The 20,419-nt window shown below is 43.6% G+C and overlaps 1 protein-coding gene and 1 long non-coding RNA gene across 3 annotated transcripts; one reads left to right on the forward strand and one right to left on the reverse strand.

Moving 5' to 3' along the window:
• Positions 1–4,363: 4,363 nt before the first annotated feature.
• On the reverse strand, positions 4,364–7,482 carry LOC118678836. Its single transcript, XR_004975043.1, has 2 exons — positions 6,615–7,482; positions 4,364–4,882 (listed from the first exon to the last, which is right to left on the reverse strand). It is a non-coding gene; the product is annotated as an uncharacterized LOC118678836 (long non-coding RNA).
• An 80-nt stretch (positions 7,483–7,562) lies between these two features.
• On the forward strand, positions 7,563–13,533 carry LOC118678835 (cytochrome c oxidase assembly protein COX20, mitochondrial). 2 transcript variants are annotated; one of them, XM_036354907.1, is made up of 4 exons: positions 7,563–7,643; positions 12,313–12,427; positions 12,535–12,598; positions 13,266–13,533. In XM_036354907.1, exons 1-4 carry the CDS (start codon positions 7,605–7,607, stop codon positions 13,414–13,416), a joined length of 369 nt encoding a protein of 122 aa, XP_036210800.1. In that variant the 5' UTR covers positions 7,563–7,604; the 3' UTR covers positions 13,417–13,533. The 2 variants fall into 2 exon arrangements, with proteins under 2 accessions (XP_036210800.1, XP_036210801.1); XM_036354908.1 differs by having other exon boundaries at positions 12,539–12,598; positions 13,266–13,356.
• Positions 13,534–20,419: the final 6,886 nt, after the last annotated feature.

The raw sequence follows: 20,419 nt of genomic DNA on the forward strand, positions 1-20,419 counted from the left end.
TGGTCAAGGTGCCCCCCCCTCGTCCCCTGACAGCCTCAGGCCCCAGCTGGCCCCTCCTGCAACCAGAACGCCTCCCCCGTGCTGCTCTACTGAGGCACATGCAGTGGTTAAGCAAATGGGCTCTGGCCTTGGAGAGAAGTGAGTTAGAATCCTGCTTCAGGCACTTTTATGTGACCTTAAGCAAAGTATTTAACCTCTCTAAGCCCCGGCTAACAACATTCACCCAATACTGATGTTTGACAAACACTCCCCTGTAACCAGGACCCAATTAAAGAAATCAGCCCTGGCCGGTTTGGCTCAGTGGATAGAGCGTCGGCCTGCAGACTGGAGGGTCCCAGGTTCGATTCCGGTCAAGGGCATGTACCTTGATTGCAGGCACATCCCCAGTAGAGGGCCCTCTCTCTTCCTCTCTGTAAAAAAAAAAAATCAATAAAATATATTTTTTTAAAAAGAAAGAAATCCAACAGCCGGCACCCAGCCACTGACCCACCACTTCTGGCCACAGATTTAGTTGATCTGTTTTTGAACGTTATGTAAATGCCAACATACAGCATTTCTATTTTCCCCTCCTCCTTCTCTTTCTGAGAGTCACCCAAGTCATAGCACTGGCAGTAATTCTTTCATTCTCTTGCGACTAGTAGAGCACTTGGGGCAGTTCCAGTTTGGGCTATTACCAAGACAGCTGCTAGGAACGTGCCAGATGTAGTCTTAAGCCGTAAAAAAATAAACAAGCTAAATCTCTCTTGAACTGGGGTGGAACGAAGTTCTAGACTTGGATGTTATAGTAGAGAATTATTTTTTATGCATTTTTTATTTTTATTTTTTTATTGCTTAAAGTATTACAAAGAGCATTACATATGTTTCCTTTTTTAGTAGAGAATTAAGGTGGCAGGATGGAAAAGGAGATAGGGTTTTAGACAAGACACACTCGTCATTGAATTCTGAACTCTTCACGTCCTAATAGTGTGACTTGGGTGGTTACTTGACCTTTTTGAGAGTCAATTTCTTCATTGGCAAATCATAATAAAAATATCTCCCTCCTTTGGCGGTAGCGACGGTCACCTGAGACAGTATCTGCAAAGCCCCTGGCTGCGTGCCTAGGGCACATAAAGGTGAGGCTGCACATGCCCTGGCCACGCTTTAGGGGCAGGAGGAGAGCAGGTTGAAAGGGAGGAACCTTTCCTCTCCTGGATGCATCTGCTCAGCGTATTTATTCACACCTATCTCCTGGAAATGTTTTTATTACAAAATTAACAAAAGGCAGAAATTTTTATATTTTCAAAATGTGTAACCAACTGAAGCAAATGCTTCTAACTGCATATCCAGTTGGTGGCACATCCACAGAGAGATGAAAACACAGCATTGACCCCACGCCCCTGGTGGGTGGACTCTAAGGACAAAAGTAGATAGATAGATAGATAGAGAGAGAGAGAGAGAATCATTATATTATACTAATATCTTAGGAATCAAGATTTTCAGCATAAAAGAGACAGGAGGCTAAACTTCAGAAAAGTTAAATAAAAATCCTCCAACCCAAGCATGTCAGACTCAAAGGCTAACTCGAGCCACACAAACGAGGCATGTGGCCCGCGGGCCGTGAGTTTGACATGCTTGCTCCAACCCATTACTGTGTACTGTTGTATGGTTGGCAGTAACTGTCCACTGAAAAGGCCAAGAAGTGCTGACACCTAATGGCAATGGGCGTCACTGGTGCCCAGGTTGCAAATGTCCTAATGTGAATAAAGTATAAATTCATGCTTTAGCACGTTTCTCTCCGCCTCTGCCCGCTGAGAGCGCCGAGCAGCGGTGGCACCCGCGGCTTCCTGATCCCCAATTATGACGCCCACAGAGGAAAACAGGGCTCTCTGGAGAAACGGTTGAGTCCAGGTCCACGACACAAAATGCACAAGATGTTCCAGGGGCCCCTTTTGTGTCAGAAAGTAAGGAAATTATTGCCCTGGCCGGTGAGGCTCCGTTGGCTGGGTGCTGTCCTGTGCACCAAAGGTTGCCGGTTCAATTCCCGGTCAGGGCACAGGCCCAGGTTTCAGGCTCGGTCCCTGATGGATGTTTCACTCTCACATTGATGTTTCTCTTTCTCCCTCTCCCTTCTCTCTAAAAATCAATTTTAAAAAAAATCAATCGGCAAAATCCAACGTGGAGGAAATTCAGTTTCCAATGTTTTTCCAATCCATAATCTTCTCAGAGGTTTATCTTTACTCTGATTTATAATTATGTCAGATTTATAATTATATTATTGTTGGGTTTACCCCCAACAATAAGGTTCAACCATTAGAATATGGATATTTGCAAAGAATATATGGCCCTGCTGTGGCTCAAAACGAGTATTCCGTTCTATTTTATTGGCTTTTCAAATATGCTCAGTTCATTACACAATGTTTAGTCTTTTTAAAAAATATATTTTTATTGATTTCAGAAAGGAAGAGGGAGAGATAGAAACATTGATGAGAGAGGACCATCGATTGGCTGCCTACTGCTCGCCCCTCACTGGGGATCGAGCCTGCAACCCAGGCATGGGTCCTGACTGGGAATCCAACCATAACCTCCTGGTTCATAGGTCGATGCTCAACCACTGAGCCACACCAGCCAGGACGCAACGTTTAGTCTTTAATACTGTGTAGAAGATAAGCACCATGCTCTCAATAAAGTATAAGCTTCTTTTTTAAACAATGAGATTCTAGTCATATTTTGCAATAAGATAGAATACAAAGCACTAAGCAAATACATTATTAATGAGCTAGGATTTCCTTATATTACTTACTGTAGGAGAGACTATGGTATAAGGTTAACTGAATAGTTTTAAAGCAGTTATGAATTTTTTTTTTATAAGGGAGAAAAGATTCCCAAACTGGTAAAATTCTGCAACATCTCAGAACTCTATGAACTATCTTAGGGCATGCTTGGAAGCAGGTGGGGCCATGCACGCACTCCCAGAAGCCATTAGAATGAGGTTCTGTCACAGGACACCTTTCTTTTCTTTTTTAATTGAATTCATTGCTTTGGCCGGTGTTTTTCAGTGGTTAGAGCATCAGCCTGTGCCCCGAAGGGCTGCAGGTTTGATTCCCCGTCAGGAGTTAAGGGCACGTATCTGGACTGCATGTTAGATCCCCAGTCCCTGTTGGGGGGCCTCCAGGAGGCAAACAATGTGTCTTTCACATCGATGTTTCTCTCTTTCCACTCTCTCTAAAATCAATGGAAAAAATATCCTTGGGTAAGGATTAACAAAAGATAAACTGGTTGGGTGACATTGGTTAATAAGATTACACATGTGTACGTTTCAGTGTGCAATCCTCTGACCCATCATCTATATATTGCATTGTGTGCTCATCACCCAAAGCCTAATCTCCTTCTGTCACCGTATCTCTTACTCCTTTTACCCTCTTCAACTTCCTCCCCTTCCCTTCCCTCTGGGAACCACCACACTAATGGTTTTCTTATCCCACAAGTGAAATCATATGGTCCCTGTCCTTTTCCATCTGACTTATTTTGCTTAGCATGATACTCTCAAGATCCACCCTTGCTGTCCTAAATGGTAGTATTTCATCTTTTCTTATGACTGAGCAGTATTCCATTGTGTGCATGTACCACATCTTCTTTGTCCAATCTTCCACTGAAGGACACTTGTTTCCATGTCTTGGTTACTATGAATAATGCTATAATGAACATAGGGGTGCACACATCTTTATAAATAAACTAGAGGCCTGGTGCACAAAATTCATGCACTCAGTGGGGGAAGAGGGGTCCCTCAACCCGCCCTTTGCCCTCTCGCAGTTTGGGAGCCCTTGGGGGATGTCTAACAGCTGAGGCCCACTGCCCCCGGGGAGCGTGCCTAAGCCATCAGTCGGACATCCGTAGTGCTTCCATGGAGGTGGGATAGGCTCCCGCCACAGCCGCTGCGCTCGCCATGGCTTCTGGCTGAGTGGCGCTCCCCCTGTGTGAGTGCACTGACCACCAGGGGGCAGCTCCTGTGTTGAGCGTCTGCCCCTTGGTAGTCAGTGTGTGTCATAGCAACCAGCCATTCCACCGTTCGGTTGATTTGCATATTGGCCTTTTATTATATAGGACTAGAGGCCTGGTGCATGAAATTCATGCACTGGGTAGGGGGGGCTCCCTCAGCCTGGTCCTCTCACAGTCCAGGAGCCCTGCGATCAATTGCCCCAAAGAGGTAGGCCCCGCCCACCCACTGCGGCCAGCTGGTTGGTGGCCTGGGCCTCCCTTTGCGGGGTGATCATGGTGCGATGGCCAGGCCCCCGACCAATTACATTTCACCTGCCTTGGCTGGCCTGGCGCCAGTGGGTGTCATAACATGGTCATCAGGATGGTCGTTCCATTTGGCCATTTGGTCGATTTGCATATTACACTTTTATTAGATAGGATACTACTACAAATTGGCTGTACTGATTTACATTCCCACCAGCAGTGTATGGGGGTTCCTTTTTCTCCACAACCTCTCCAACACCTGTTATGTATTGTCTTGTTGACAGTCATTCTAACAAGTATGAGGTGGTATTTATGTTTTGATTTTTATGTTCCTTATAGCTAATAAAGTTGAGCATTTCTTCATAAAACTGTTGCCCATTTGTTTGTCTTCTTTAAAAAAAGTGTCTGTTCAGGCCTTCTGCCCATCAGAAGAAAAAACAAAAGATTCCTCCTTGTCTAGTAGTAGCTGAGCAAATGAGAGACTGACATAAATCAGCCAATGAAAAGCTCGCTGTACTCTGAACTTTCAGTTTCCTCCAATGGACTCTGCTTACAGCAGCCCTTCCCAAGTCCATAGAAGAGCCTTCCTCTCGCTGTTTCTCTGGATTACTGTGCAGGCGCTTCTCCATCACACTGCAGCCGGAGCTGCAATTCCTTCTTGTTTCTGGGGAAAAACGTATTTTGCTGGAGAAATACCTGGCTATTTGTTTAAAGTCAACAACTCCATAAACAAAATTAACAAATAAGTGAGCTAGAAGACATGTTACAAATATAAGTGTTAAAAGTCATAACTGTAAAGAGCTGCTATAAACTAAGAAAAGTCACGGAGTCCAGCCAGCATGGTTCAGTGGTTGAGCATCAACCTATGAACCAGAAGGTCCCGGTTCAATGCTGGCTCAGTCCCCAGTGGGGGGCATGCAAGAGGCAGCCAATCAATGATTTGCTCTCATCATTGATATTTCTAGCGCTCACTCCCTCTCTGAAATAAAAATGTCATTTTACAAAATCACATACCCAACCAAATTTTTGAATATGTAAAAGCTATACAAAGTTAATGCTTAGCAAAGAATGACCAATAGACATTTGAAATAATACTCAACCCTGTAAGTAACCAGGAAAGCTTAAAGGCACTATTTTTCACCCATCAGGTAAGTATGACAACATGAAGCGTTTAAAAAAGGTTGTGTGAAAACAAGGCACTCTCATCCATTATTAATGGAGAAGGTAAATTGGTAGCATTTTTTGCAGGACAATTTAGCAGTACAGATTAAAATTCTTAATGTTCATACTCATTTGAATCAGGTCTTAGGGAAATCCTTGAACATGTGCACTAAGATATATACATAAAGATGCTCACTGAATTTTTTTTTGGGGGGGGGGGGGGAGGCTTATTGAAAAAATTGAAACTTTCTATGCCAGTTAGAAAGAAAACTAAGGATTGTTGAGCAGCCTTTAAAATGAATGAGTAAATCTATTGGCACTTAGAGGAAAAAATTTCCAAGATATAGTGTTGAATGGTAAAAAATAAATGGCTGATTGCAAATCCCATAGTGCAGCCATTTTGATATGTCTATCACATAGCTACGTGCATACGTTTGGATGGGGTCAGGTAGGACAGACTTTCGCTTCGGCCCTATATTCCAGTGTTTTAAGAAAAAAGCAGTTCAGAAAGAGACACTTCAAGCTATTAGTTGCGTTTACCCTAAAGAGGGGGAGAAAAGGGTGAAAGTGATTTTGACTTTTCACTCTATAAACTGTGAAAATGGAAAAACCAAACACACGATTATTCTGCAACTTTTGCGAAATTAAAGTTAACACGAAAGGTGACACGAGAATGCTTTCAGAAATACATGCCATGGACCTCAGCTGAGTTCACCCCGCAATCTGCAAAGTCACACACAGTCCCGCGGCTGGCAGGAGGGCGTTTTCCCCCGGTAGTTTTCCAGTCCATTTACAGCAGCGGTTCTCAACCTTCCTGGTGCCGCGACCCCTTCATACGGTTCCTCACGTTGTGGGGACCCCCAACCATTAAATTATTTCCGTTGCTACTGTGATGAACCGTCATGTAAATATCTGATATGCAGGATGCATTTTCATTGTTACAAATTGAACATCATGAAAGCAGAGCGATGAATCACAAAAACAATATGCAATTACAGATGTGTTTCCCGATGGGCTTAGGCGACCCCTGTGAAAGGGTCGTTGGACCCCCAGGTTGAGAACCGCTGACTGAGGGCCTCACTGGAAAGACGTGGAGAACCCCGCCCCCCCTCCCGCCCGCGACGGAGCATGGGGCACCCCCGCCAACACTGCCCGGCGGGGCCTCGTTTCTATTAGAGCCGGAGGTCATTCGCCCAACTTCCGCAAAGGGCAGTCATTTTAAAAAATAATGTCACCTGCCGCTCACAAGCTGCGTCTTCCGCGGGGGCTGCGGAAAGGCGCCGAGGCTGGGAAATGAGAGGCGTCCCCGCCGACCCCGCCCGGCGCCGCGTGACCGGGCGGCACCGTGACTGTGCGCAGCGCGGCTCCCCCGCCTCCCGGGCACTCGGACCCGCGGCCGTGGGGGGACAGAGGAACCCTGAAAGGCCGGCCTGACCCCGGCCTGCACGGGCCGCCACACGCAGCGCCTGGGCTTCACGGCAACCCGCGGCCGACACGACACGCGCCCGTCGCAGGCCTTTTCCTCTTAAACCTCCGCGCCGGGAGGGCGGCCGGCGCACGCTCAGTAACGAGCCGGCCCCTCCGTGTGGTCCCCGTCCGTCTCCCTCAGCGCCCCGGGCGGCGCCGCCTTAACGCCCCGAGGCGGGAGGGGAGCGGGGACGGGGCTGCACCCGCCGCCAGGGGAGCGGCTGGCGCGCGGGGCTCGGCGGGGCCGGAAGGACAAAGGACACGCGGGGCCGCGGGCCACGGCCGGTGCGAGCCCACTTCCGGGCGGGGGCCGCGCGCGGGACAAAGCGGCGGCGGCGAGCGGCTCCCCCCATCCCCCGCGGCGCGCGCCCGGCCCGAGCACGCGGAGCACGAGCGCGGGCGACGGTTGGAAATGGCGGTTGGGGCGGAAGGCGGGGGCTGGGGGGAGACGCGCGGTCTCGCGGTGCCGCCCGCGCCCCGCCGCAGCCCGGGTGCGGCGTCGCTTCCCGAGCCCGCCCCTCCCGCGGTGCCGGCCGGCAGGGCGGGGGAGCCCCTCTGGGAGAAGGGGTGGCCCGTTGGATGAACAAAGGAGCTGACCGGGGCCAGCGCCGCCACTGCAGAGCAGCAGACACGTTCCCTAAGATGGCGGCCGGCGCCGGGGGGCGGGGCTTTCCGCTGGCACCGCCCTCCGGGGGCGGGGCTTCCGCTCGCGCAGGCCCTGGGCGGGCGGGCGGGGGTGCAGGCGCCGACTCGTGCCCATGGCCGCGGCGCCGGAGCCCAAGGAGCCCGGGCAGAAGGTAACCGGGGGCGGGGGCGAGCGGGGCGCGGGCGGGCGCCCCCGAAGGACGCGGCCTCGGAGCTGGGACACCCGAGGCCGAGCACGTGTCGTTGGCTCCCCTGCCGCCCGGGGCGGTATCTGTTCGTGCCCCCCGCTCCCCTGGTATTTTTGTCTTCATTCCGGGACCGGTGACCACACAGCGGGAGGGCGGGCCACTGTGAATGGCGCACAGGCCTTTGGCGGGAAGGGGGCGTTTAAAAGCTCCCGAGGACGGGGCCTGGCCTGGGAGGGGGCTGCTTAGGCTCCGCGGGTTTCCGTGCCGAGGAGGAGAGAGATCGGGGCTTCCCGTTAACCTGGATCTCGCCCGCGTGGAGCACCGGTGTGATCGCAGGTCCCCCGTCCTTGCCAGGTGCGCTGCTTCCCCCCGGGCCTGTGATCGGGCCCCGCCGGCTGCTGCACCCCCGCCCCCCAGGTGCTCTGGAGCTGAACCGGGCTCCCCAAGGGCGGAGCGGGTCCCCCAGCTCATCAGCCACCGCACACGCATCGCCGGAAGTCACTGCCTGGGCTCCTTACTGTCCACTGGGTGTCAGTGGGCCCGACATGCACACAGTGAGGACCCGCAGGGCAGCCTAGTTGCTCCGAGTCTGTAGTTTTAGGATCGTCTGACCAGCTTGGACGTCTTGCTCACTTTTTCAAAGTTCTTGTTTCTCTGGGGACTTTTCCACCTATATTTGGCCAAGACAGCCGATCACCAAAAGGTTAATAGGAACAAAGGTTGGATAAAATTTCTCCATATTTAATAACAGATTTTGTCAATTTATACAACTCTTGGTGCCTTTTGTTTTTAATGTATATTATTTGGGATAGGTTTACTGTAACAAAATGTACCCTTGTTTGAAACTTCCATATTTAATATATGGAATTCTGCATTGTTTTGCGAGAACACTGGGCTCTTGAATGGAGCGTTAATCCCTTCTGTATCGGATTGTTCACTTTGATAGAACCGCTGTCATGTAATGGTCATCAGGGTGTTTTAATACATTGAGACTTGATAAAAGAATTCAATGGAAGAAAAAAATTAGTGACCTATTTAATTGGTCCAGCATTAACAAAATACTGTAAGTCAGTCCTGTAAGTTGTTCATGAAACACTCGTACCTATCAAAGCTCATCAAAAAGTATAATAAAACTAATATAAGCTATGTCTGAATTGGCAGCCCAGGGTAATATCAGAAAAGCCTGCACTTAAAAAAAATTTTTTTTCAATTATTTCTACCACAATCCAGAGATTGGTTTTTAGAGTTGGCTAAGATAAAAATGAGAACGGGCCCTGGCCGGTTTGGCTCAGTGCGAAGAGCACTGGCCTGCAGACCAGAGAGGTCAGTTCTGGTCAAGGGCATGTACCTCCCCAGCCCAGGCCCGGATCGGAGTGGGGCAGGAGGCAACCAATGTTTCTGTCTCCCTCTTCCACTCTAAAAGATCAATGGGAGCCGAAACCGGTTTGGCTCAGTGGATAGAGCGTCGGCCTGCGGACTGAGGGGTCCCAGGTTCGATTCCGGTCAAGGGCATGTACCTGGGTTGCGGGCACATCCCCATTGGGAGATGTGCAGGAGGCGGCTGTCGATGTTTCCCTCCCATCGATGTTTCTAACTCTCTCTCCCCCTTCCTCTCTGTAAAAAATCAATAAAATATATTTTTAAAAGATCAATGGGAAAATATCTTGGGGTGAGGATTAAAAAAGAGAGGTAACAAGCTAGCATACCTGATAGAACTAGCCCTTAACTTTTCTTCTGCTCTCATTCTTTGCTTGATAAGTTTTAAAATATGAAATTTGGGCTGTGGCTGCTATGGCTCAGTTGGTTAGCCAGTTCATCCTTTGTAACAAGAGGAAAACAATACTGGCAATGGGTCATGAGCTGGCTTAATTTTATCTGGTATTCTGGCTTAGAAATCTTGAACTTCCCTTGGTTCAATCAAGGTGAGCTGGTAATGTTGCTTTTCTAAATCTAAGAATATGCCTACAAAATACTATTAGAAAAATTACTTAGTTTAAAGGCTTAAATTCATTAATGACAAGTTAAACAGAAGACTAATTAGGGAATAGTGAAATGTTAATTTAAATTTCTGAGGATCTTACAATTCATACGCTGAAGACTAGTTCTTGCTTCTGGAAACTAACAATATTCTGAACCAGCAATTTTCAATCTTTTTTTTTTCATCTATGGCACACATTACTAAAATTGTGGCACTCCAAAAATGCAATTTTTGCTGACAAGAAAAAATTGGGTATAATTGTGATTCATTCACACCAGATGGCTATTGTTTGCTGTTGTCATTTTAAAATTGGACACTCTAATGGAAAAGAGATCAGTGCCCCTGACTAGTCAGATATGGGCATGTTTTTTTGTGGGGGTTTTTTTCAACTATATTTTTATTGATTTCCGAGGAGGGAGATAGAAACATCAATGATGAGAATCACCAATTGGCTGCCTCCCACACCCCCCCCAACTGGGGGCTGAGCCCACAACCTGGGCCCATGCCCTTGATCAGAATCAAACCCGGAGGCAGCCAATCAATGACTCTCATCTTAAATTTTGGTCATTCTTTCCCAGTTTTCAGAAGAGTTGCAGATACACAATTATGTATTTTAGGCCTAGTACTCCCTGAACGGGTGACCTTTGGAAAGCGACTACTCTGTGGCCCATGTTTTTTCCCCTCTATAACAGACCCAAAAGGTTAAAGGATGCCATGGAAACGACGGGCTCTTTGGGGAGCAGGGGGGGAATAGTTCCAGGCGACTTCCATCCTGCCAGCACCTGACAGCTCTCTGTGTAAAGACCCGGGGCCAGTTCAGAGGTCGTGAGAACTACATATAAGGGCTGTCAAGGGCAGGGACTGGTAACCCCCCACCAGCTCTATACTGGAACTGTTCTGGGCCTGCGTTGATTTCTCAGCCTTGGCAGTACTGGCATCACAACAGGTTAAGTTGGAGGTGGGGCCGATGTGTTGTAGAATGTTCAGCAGTAGAATCCTGGGCCTCTAGCCACATGCTGGTTCTAGAAGGGACCATTTTAAACAGGGCATGTAATTTCTGAAAGATGTTTGTCTTTAAAGAGACCTGAAATCTTCTAAACATTCTAATGGCCCATCCCAGATCTGAATTTTGAAAATACCTTTTAAAAAATCTGGATAGTTACCTAGCTGGCTTAAATAACACAATTTGATATTTGGCAAGTATACTTCATATACTTGTAAAGGATTGGGATGGATGGCGTTTTTCCAGGTGCCCCAAGAAATGTTTGTTAGCAGATTCCGGTCTACCCCTGGGTGGTGAGGGGGTGTCACCCCATGGCTCCATTATAAAAGGGGACCCAAACTGAAGAAGCCCAGAGGCCTTACAGAAACTTGTGTGATCTTCGGTGGTGGTGTGTCCTGCTTGTCCTGCTGTGTGGACAACCTATGATGGCTCCTTTCCTTCTTGGCCCAAACACGAAAGCCTCACCTTCTACCTGTGTTAGGGCCTAGGACCCATTGGAGCTGACACTACCGACCACCCTCTGGAGCCCTAGTATCTCAAGCACCCTTCCCCTGGGGAGAGGCTGGGCTGGAGGCGGCGTGCAGAGCCCAACACTCCCTACCTGCAGAGCAACTCGCACCCTCACCTCCAACCACGTTTCACTGGGCTTTTGAGCTGACAGAGGAACTGAATTTTTTTAAGTGAAATGAAAAACCGAGACGCACAATTCAAGTATGTCTATGAAGATTTGTATTAAAGAACTTTCAAAATTAAAGTGCAATATTAATGAATACCTGCTGTGTGCATGAAGTAACCTGTGTTAGGGGGAAGGGTTAGCAGGGAGAGACCAAAGAAAAAATGGAATAGAATGATCCCAGAGGGTATATAATTTTTGCTTTATTAGGAACCAGGTCACACATTTTGTCTTTCCTGGCAGAAGCTTGAGCCAAAGCAGCAAACAGGAGAAAAATACAACCAAGAATGTTATTTCAACCTTTAACTGGACTTCCCCACTTCTTGCATTCCCTCGTCCTGGAGGAACCCTCCGCCCCTTTTGGCCTCCCGCTATACATTATACTGTATTTTAATGGACAAACAGCTCTCTTTTAAAAGCTACATTACTGAAAACCTGCAGAAGTTTTCTACTTTTTTATTGAATAGAAACGCCACAATGAAATAGACGTGACTTTTTCTTGCGTATTTTGTCCTGCCCTCCACTGGGGCCACAAGATATATATAATTAAGCGCAATTTCCTATCAGGCAAGGAAACAGATCAGGAGTTATAATGCCCAATGTTTATCTTTACATTAAATATTTATTCTTGTGAACAACTGATGTTCACCTCATTAGAATTGTACCAATCCCACTTATGCTTCCCAAATTTCATAGATGTTTAAAGAGCTCATAAAATGTGCTCTTATTTCCAAACTGTTCAATTAGCAAATTATTATCCAACATCAAAATTCAATTGATTTAGGTATGTTATTCTAGAGGCTTTCTCGTTAATTAAATTTTCAAGGTTTCCCACTTTAAGATTCAGCTTCTTCAGACTGAATACCAAAAGCAGGATGTTGAAAGTAAATGGATCGATTCCTGGTCATGTTCTTTGCCAAACCACTGTGATCTACAGTATTTCCTTGTTCAATCTAGGTTCTTTTTTATTTTATCTTAGCCCTTTAAGCTCCTAGGAATTTTAGATGTGGAGAACATTCCCTGTGCACGGGACTCAGTATTATATGGTTCCTTAGGATCTGTTGTGGCTGGCCTTGGACATTTTTTGTTAACTAGTGAGTATCTACTTTTCTCTAAATAAACAACACACATCTATGTGTGGCAAACAATTATTTTCTAGATGAAACAGTATGTCATAATTATAATGACTGCTTTTTGACAGGTAGAATTAGAAGATCATGTGATGTCGGAGTAGGAGGATTTATCGTCGTGACTTTAGGATGCTGGTATGTGCGCTAAGCATTCAACAGGACCCCATGATTATAGGTTTATCCAATTCCAATGCACATGCTCTTTTCAGAGCAATTTCCCATTGGGAGATTTCCACCCTCAGTTACTTAGAAAGGATTTTTATTTTTAAGAAAAGGACTTTTTAATGGAAATTTCTTAAATGATATTGCTGGAACGTCTTAATCCTTTCAGTATGTATATGTACTCATATTTTATACCATTTCTTGAATGAGCAGATGACTGCATAATATGCCATTAATGCCAAGCTATGGCTTATACTTCATTTATGAAGGCCTCCACCCTGTACCTTACACCCTAATTCCCATTTCATCCCTGCTCCCAGCATCACATCTGATGTTACTGAGAACTGATATAGCATGGATGACTATCAGCTCTGTTTTCGTCAGCAAAAAAAGCCAGACCCACAGTACTGGTTACATTTGCATAAGGTTCTACAAGTAAAATTAAGCTAAAGTGACAGAAATCCGTTTATATAAAACATTGTTCATAGGTATCGCTGACACCAAACCACCAAGGTCTGCAGGCTAGAATGGTTATACTTTCAGTCTCAGGGTACTCATCTGTAAGCATTCATGAATTTTATTACTGTAAAATGTCAAATGTTTCTATTATAGTAATGACATTGTATTCTTTTCTTCCAAGGTTCCATTGTAGGTATAATTATGCAAAGCTAAGAATCCAGGAAAGAATGGCCAGAGAAGGAATTAAAAATAAGATTTTATATGAAAGTACCCACCTTGATCCTGAAAAACAACCACCAGCAGCAGCAGCACCTGAACAGTCTTCAGCATAGAATCTAAATACAACTGATGTCAGTGTGAACCCAGATGAGATCAACTGTGTACAACACTGCATGTGCCATAAGGTTTTCAATCAAGTAAATAAAGCATGTGTGAGTTGTAGTCTTTTTTCCACTTGTAGGAATATTTTATGAACTTATTCTGTCCCTGTTATCTACTACCAGTATAGCTTAATAGTGGACTTGTCATATAAAATAAACCTAGTGTTCAGCAAGCTTTAAAAAGTTCCTTTGTAGTGAGTGTAAATGATGTCCATTTTAAATAAAATCCCAGTTAGATTTTAAAACTTGCCTTTAAAACAATCGTATTACTATCCAGTTAAAAAATGAGGGAATACTTCTTGGTTCCTTTTAAAAAAAAATGTATTTTTAATTGATTCCAGAGAGAGAGGAAGGGAGAAATGATGAGAATCTTCGATTGGCTACCTCCTGCACGCCCCCTACTGGGGATCAAGCCCGCAATCCTGGCATGTGCCCTGACCAGGAATTGAACCCTGACCTCCTGGTTCATGGCTCCACACTCAAGCATTGAGCCACACCAGCCAGGCATGTCGTTTCTTTAAACCAATGGTAGTATAAGACTTAAAGCTAATAGATTGGATCACTTTGCAAATTATTTTAAAAACGTGTCCATTGCTTGACACTATTCTTCCATGTCTTACAGGGAAGGTAAAGACTGCTGTTTAACTGTTCTAAATATTATTTTGGAAGTATGCACGGTTTTAAGTTTTATGCAGAATTTAAATATGCACAAAATATTTTCAAAACTTGTTTGATGCAAAGGAAAAAGAACTGCCAGATTACATGGTATTACACTGACGTAAAAAAGACATTTATAATTCATTCTTCTGCGCTCGCTCTCTCTCTCTATATGCAAATCTATAAGTATATATTTATATATTTTTAAAGCAGCCAATGTACAACTCAACCCACAGCATTTACTCATTCAGGAAAAAATTCTCTCTCCAAAGCAGTGATGTTGTTTATTTTTTTGGTTTTAAAATCAACATTAAAAAAAATCTGTTAAATAAAATACATGCTAGAGGTCTTCCTGGTTAGGGAATTATAAATTTGTGGCTGTTGCTATGAGGGTTGGGTGCCTAGGCTATGTGGTTTGCCAACTGCCATAATGGCTAGACTAGTGAATGACACTGTCACACACCTGTCCTAATGTTTGTTGATCCTAATCATCTTGACAGCCACCAAAGGAAGGACTTGGGCATTGATTAGGGAAGGGTATTAGAAATATTCATATTACAACCACCAAATTTGTTTTTAAAAAGCCATGATGTGACACTCATTTGAGAGGCTGCACAAGTTGGGGAAAAAATGATGAGTACTCACCAGAGCTGATATTTAACAAGTTATCTGTGCAGGCCACTTGTGTCCTTAGCTTCAGTTTACAAATATATGTACCACATAAAACGAGGCAATTGGATTAAATAACTAAGGCCTCTTCTAGCTCTAGCATACTATGGTTACATCTTACCCCGGGTGAGAGAGAAGCCTCTCTCGGCTGGTGAAAATTCCAGGACCCTCACCAACAAGGTTAGTTTTCATTTTCACAGCAGGATGCTTTATAAATTGGAGACCTGGATAAAAACAGGGAGATGTCACTTCATACGTTTACATGATCAGTAGTAATATATGTATTTTTTTCTTTAGTAAGATGTTAGATGTATTACTGAATTAGACTATGTCTAAGACGCCAGGCCCTTTATCACATTGCTCTGGACACATCTGATAAGGCCTCCATTGTCCATCTTGACACTTCCACTTGTAGCCTTTCCAGTCCATTTCCACTCTGCCACCCCACTTCCAGTCCAATCACCTTTATCTTCAGTGCAGCTTGGGCAACCATGACCTGAATTCCTACTCCTCAAACTTCTCAATTTCACTGCAAGTATCTTCTACTTTCTCTCTGTAACATTCTTCATCCTGGTCACTAACCTCTGGGGATTAGGATCACCTCATTTAGGTTCTCATACCCGTTTCATCTGTTACAGTAGGTGGCACTTCCATTGACTTGTGCTACAAGTTGAGCCTAACTGTCTTGTCAGGAACCCTGTCGATGTTTATATCTTCACATTCCAACCAAGTGTCACAAGACAGTCAACACTTGTTATAGTGAATTACTAAATATTCACTAGCAAATGGACAGGAACCAGGTTCCCTTCTCATCCATGCACACACTTCAGATTTTAGTCTGAAAGAGGAACCTACCTTCTACGCTCACCTGGAGCCTCCAGCTGCACTGCGTCCTTCAGTGTTCCAGCAAAGCCGAAATTTCACACTAGGTGACATAGCAGTAGGTACCAGCTAAATAGCTGATTAAAATAGAATTGTGGTCATTAGTAGTTTTCACAACTTCTCCTGGCTTATCTCTCATACCTACTTTAACTTTCCAGTGCTTTATGCATCTCCCCCTTCCCTCGCCCCTCCCCTTTGCTTTGACTACTTGATTTTACATTTTAATAAAAGGACCTCAGGGAATTAAAATTAACTTCAAGCTTCTCTCTGGACTTGTAATTGATATTGACCAAGTTAGGCAACAAGAATTTTTGACTATCCCTAGTTCCATTATTTGATTTGCAAGCATCTCTTTAGTCTACGTACCTCTACTCCATCGCTGGTTTCCCTTTGCTTCGATTATATAATGCGAGGAGGTCTATATAATAAATTCAGGATTCCTGTTTATGCACTTTTCAGCACAGAGCTAGGGATCAAATAGGGTTTGAATCCTTCTATTCCTAGATAAAAATCTGTTGCAGATGGGGGTCAAGGCGCCCCTTTAAAAGTCATGTTAATATATACACTATGCTTTGGGTAAGCAGAAAACCTTAATGAGGAAAGTAGAAAAATTAAAACGATTGCTATAATTGATTTTAATGGTCCTCCAGAATAAAGGATTTTTGGAAGCATCTTAAAATATTGTCCAGTGGTCATCAAATCAGGTCAGTGTAATATACCAATATCCTTTACCACCCAAATACTGTTATCTTACACATTACTTTGTGCATTAAGTTCCATCTCTAAATTTTCTCTTAAAAGGGAAGCTTTAGGGACAAAAAGCTTATGAAGGCATTTCTCAAAGTATTACATTTTCAAGTTTGTAACATGAGCACTACAAATATGCTGTAAATATGTCTCTCCAACCACTGCCTTTGCCTTCCTCTTCATTTCCTAGAATGATGACTTTCTCCCCAAGTATTTCTATTGTGAGAAAGCAATCAGTGACACTGAACAATACTGCTCACTTTAAGCTGAGCTATGGGATCTTCAGAAGCCATTAGATCGTTTTTAGTTGACAGAATAGAACTCTGTTTCATTGAGCAAACCTGGAGCTACATTTCAAATCAGTATAGCACCCAAGTCCACTTATTTCACCAAAATACAGTATTATGGAATCCGCAGCAGGAAAAATAAATGTCCTCCAAGCTCTTTATCAAACTTTAAACACATCAGGGAAGAGACATTACATACTCGGGATTGGCAAAGCTCCCTGGGCCTTATTCCTTCTTTATAACTTAAATTTACTTCCTAGAATATCACTTCGTTATCCAAAAGGATCTCAATCATTGTTTTAGATTTTTGTACTTATGCATTTAGTATAGATGCAGGAAGTTTTGGGGAAACTAAGAACACAGGTATTCTCTTTTTTTTTTGCATCAGAGTACTACATTTAAAGTCTACCAATATGGAGGACATGTAACAAATGTCTTGCAAAAAGTTAAACAGAATGAATTCAAACAATTAGAATAAGGTTCTAACCTTAAGAGAACTGGGCTCTATTTATATATCCTGCAAATATCTATGCAAGAGCACTGCCCACTTTAGGTATGCGAAGGAGAAATCTAACTTTTTTTTCTGTTACAAAATCTACCCGTCTGCTTATCAAGTTTCCCCTTCCCCCCTCATCTTTTTAAAATAAGGGCAATTTTAACTAAGGTGATCCTAGCAGCTCAATGTAACAAGTGTTAAATGTACAAGCAGCAATGAATTTGGAGTACCTATTGGAATCACTGGAACAGATTTAGTTGGGCCCTTTTACTCTTCCACACAGCACATTCACATGGACAGACTAAGGAAAAGGAGATGAAATTTAAATCAGCACATTTTTTTTATTACTTAAAAGAAAAAAATAGTGAAGTTGGAACCTTTTATATTGTACTTGACCAGGACTCCTCTATCTCCCTTAACTGTTATGAAACACCTTAATAGCTACCTTAAAAAATTAACCTGTTAGTTGCCACTTATATAAGCAATCGGAAGTATTGGTTTTATCTCCTCTTCTCTCTAGATGCCTTAACATTCTAAAGCTTGTGCCACTCAAGTTAGATGTCTATACTGTTTTTACCTAAAAATTTTCTGGCTGGTAGTAATTTGTGGCAATGCTTCTCAAGTGCTTGGCAAGCCTAAGTTTACTGGACAAAACTAATTTTAACTCCTGGGCGATCGTGGACTGTTAAAAGGAGCGGCAGGAAAGAACATGCCACAAATAGCCGTGTGTATCAGCTGGATGCTATGTCAGCCTCTCTAGCCTATAATCCCTGCATTCCTCCAGTCTGCAGGCACTGGAGCTGGACACTCAGGAGTGGCTGCTGTGCCACAGCCACAATAAGGAGCGGAACCTTCTTGCATTTCTCCATTTGTCTCGAATGTCATTACCTCACTGCTTGACTAGAGTATAGTTACTCATACCACAGATCCAGCTTTGTCAAAAGTAAAACCCCTGTTCCTTGGCAAGTTAACGGTGACTCCTGGCATGAAAAGGGAGGAAAACAGTAATATTCCTAAGTAATAACTAGGTAATTACAGATTAAACACATGGTCAAGTTCCTGGTCCAACCTAACCAAGCAGTGACTACGGGAGTTCTGGCCCATCAGTTACCTGCACCATTCGTTCCCCTAATACTGGATCTGTAATCACCTAAAATCACCGATCTACACAATGCTGAAAAAACTGAATTTGGCTTTCTACATGGACAGCACTTCCCAACTCAATCACACAAGGTATTTACATTGAGTAAATTATAGGTTAATATTTCTCCCCTATCTCCAATCTACTAACCCTTATAGTTCCTTGGGCAAACTAAACATATTCAACCACCTATATTTGTAGTCAATTGGATAGGAGGTGAGAGTATATCTTTAGTGTAAGTGCATAGTAATCTTTGTTAGCCATTCCCACCTACCTACAGGTTTTCATGTACCTGTGGTAATAGTATTAACCTAAAAAGAAAAATCTCAAATACTAAACTGGCTAACCCTACCATCTGTATGTTTTAGTGTGAAAATGGAGTAATGACTGGGCCAGTAAGGAAATTCAATTTTAAAAATTACCCAAAGGAAAAGGCTCTTCTCCATATCAAAAGGGTATTCAGTTTTATTTTTAGATTAAATGTAGCAATTAATGATTTGAAAAGACTAGTTTACATAATAAATGCAAATTGCTGTTGAGAGCGGAGGCATTGACGGATTTTTACTCAAAGCACTAACAGCCCCTTAAAACTTAATGGATCGCCCGGCCATAATGTACTCTTGCTTTTATTAACTATTTACTAAAATGTTAAAACTTAAACCCAGTTTTCCTCCAAGCCCCAGAAATAACGAGTCAGACTCAAAGCATTTCAAGAATTTTAGGGATAAAATGGCTTGAGAATATCGTGTTCATCTTCCCAGAATATTTGAGGACTATTCTGGAGGGTTGGACAGTAGAGAAGTTCCATCCATTTTTTTCAAAGAGACATTCTATAGTTATGTGAAGGAAATTATGGAAATTTATGTTGTTTTTAAGATGTGCATGAGAAACTAACTTTAAAGGATGGAAATGTATACTTTAGTATAATCTGGATCTGGTTTGGCTTTTTACAAACATCCAATGTACTCCTGTAAACTGACCATCAGACCTTTATCTGAGATGTCACTACCTAAAAACTGCTAAAATATTTCATCTTTTTCATTTGTGCAATGGGACCTATTATAAAAATGATCCTAGGATCAAAAGCCAATTTACATTTAATTCCCACAACTGAGGCAAATATTAAATACAGAATAGACTGTTCATGAATGTAAGCTCCCCAGGTAGGTGAAAAACATACTATTACCTCTCCTGGAAAACTTCTAAGTACTTTTTCTAAGAAAAATGTCTTTAAAAGATGCTTTAAATACCTTGTTGCTAGTGCTTAGAACCTCTAGTTTCATATTTCTCATTTTCAGACAGGATGTACCGTAGGCAAATGAGCGCTTATTGTTTTTGTGGGTTTATTATGGCTTCTTACTGCCATCTTAAGAGTTCACCTGTCTGTCTGTCTGTCTGTCTGTCAGAAGCTGGTCTCAGCCTTCTAGGTCAGAGTCAGAGCCTCCATCAAAGGCTAGATCCTGTAACAAGATGTAACCTACCAGCAACAGAGAACTAAGGCATGTCAGTTCACATTACTTCATTTCTATCTTGCAATTTTTTCTCTTGATTAACCTCTTTGTTAATGGTTTTAATCCTACGGTAGTTGATCAATCTGATCTAACTCTTGACTCAGCATCTGCGTAACTTTCTAGTGAAAAGCACCCCAACAGCAATCTCACAGGTGAGTGTTCCCTGGGTACAGTTGGGACATTTGTTCAGTACTGTACCTCTTGTTTGTTTTGCTTGCCAGGAGAGGTAGGTAAGGGGAGGAGTGAATAAGCCAAGTTTCTCATTCACAGATCTTACTCTGCTAAACTTGGCATTTTCCTCCCTTTTGCTTGCAATTTAGTGCTCTCCCTGTTCTGAATTTTTTATATACTTTCTAAGATTATTTCTTTTAATATAACCATAGACATTACTATTAATTCTGATCTTGAGACTCCTTAAGTCTATCAAATAGTGTCTGTCATTTGGCCATTACTCTTCCACTGCAATTATTAGAATATGGAATTCTTAGTAAGCAATATTTAACTATAAGGTATATTTAAGATTTTTTTAAAGGCACCTAGATATTTAGAGTACCTAAACACTTAT

Source organism: Myotis myotis, unplaced genomic scaffold (genome assembly GCF_014108235.1).
Source record: "Myotis myotis isolate mMyoMyo1 unplaced genomic scaffold, mMyoMyo1.p scaffold_m19_p_21, whole genome shotgun sequence".
Classification (NCBI taxonomy): Eukaryota; Metazoa; Chordata; class Mammalia; order Chiroptera; family Vespertilionidae; genus Myotis; species Myotis myotis.

What these genes read in the sequence shown, in the direction of transcription:
- LOC118678835 (XM_036354907.1), top strand. Translation starts at nt 7,605, where the DNA reads ATGGCCGCGGCGCCGGAGCCCAAGGAGCCCGGGCAGAAG. An exon ending in TGGACATTTTTTGTTAACTA is followed by an intron (nt 12,428 to 12,534) that starts GTGAGTATCTAC and finishes GCTTTTTGACAG; the next exon opens with GTAGAATTAGAAGATCATGT. An exon ending in GTCGTGACTTTAGGATGCTG is followed by an intron (nt 12,599 to 13,265) that starts GTATGTGCGCTA and finishes TTTTCTTCCAAG; the next exon opens with GTTCCATTGTAGGTATAATT.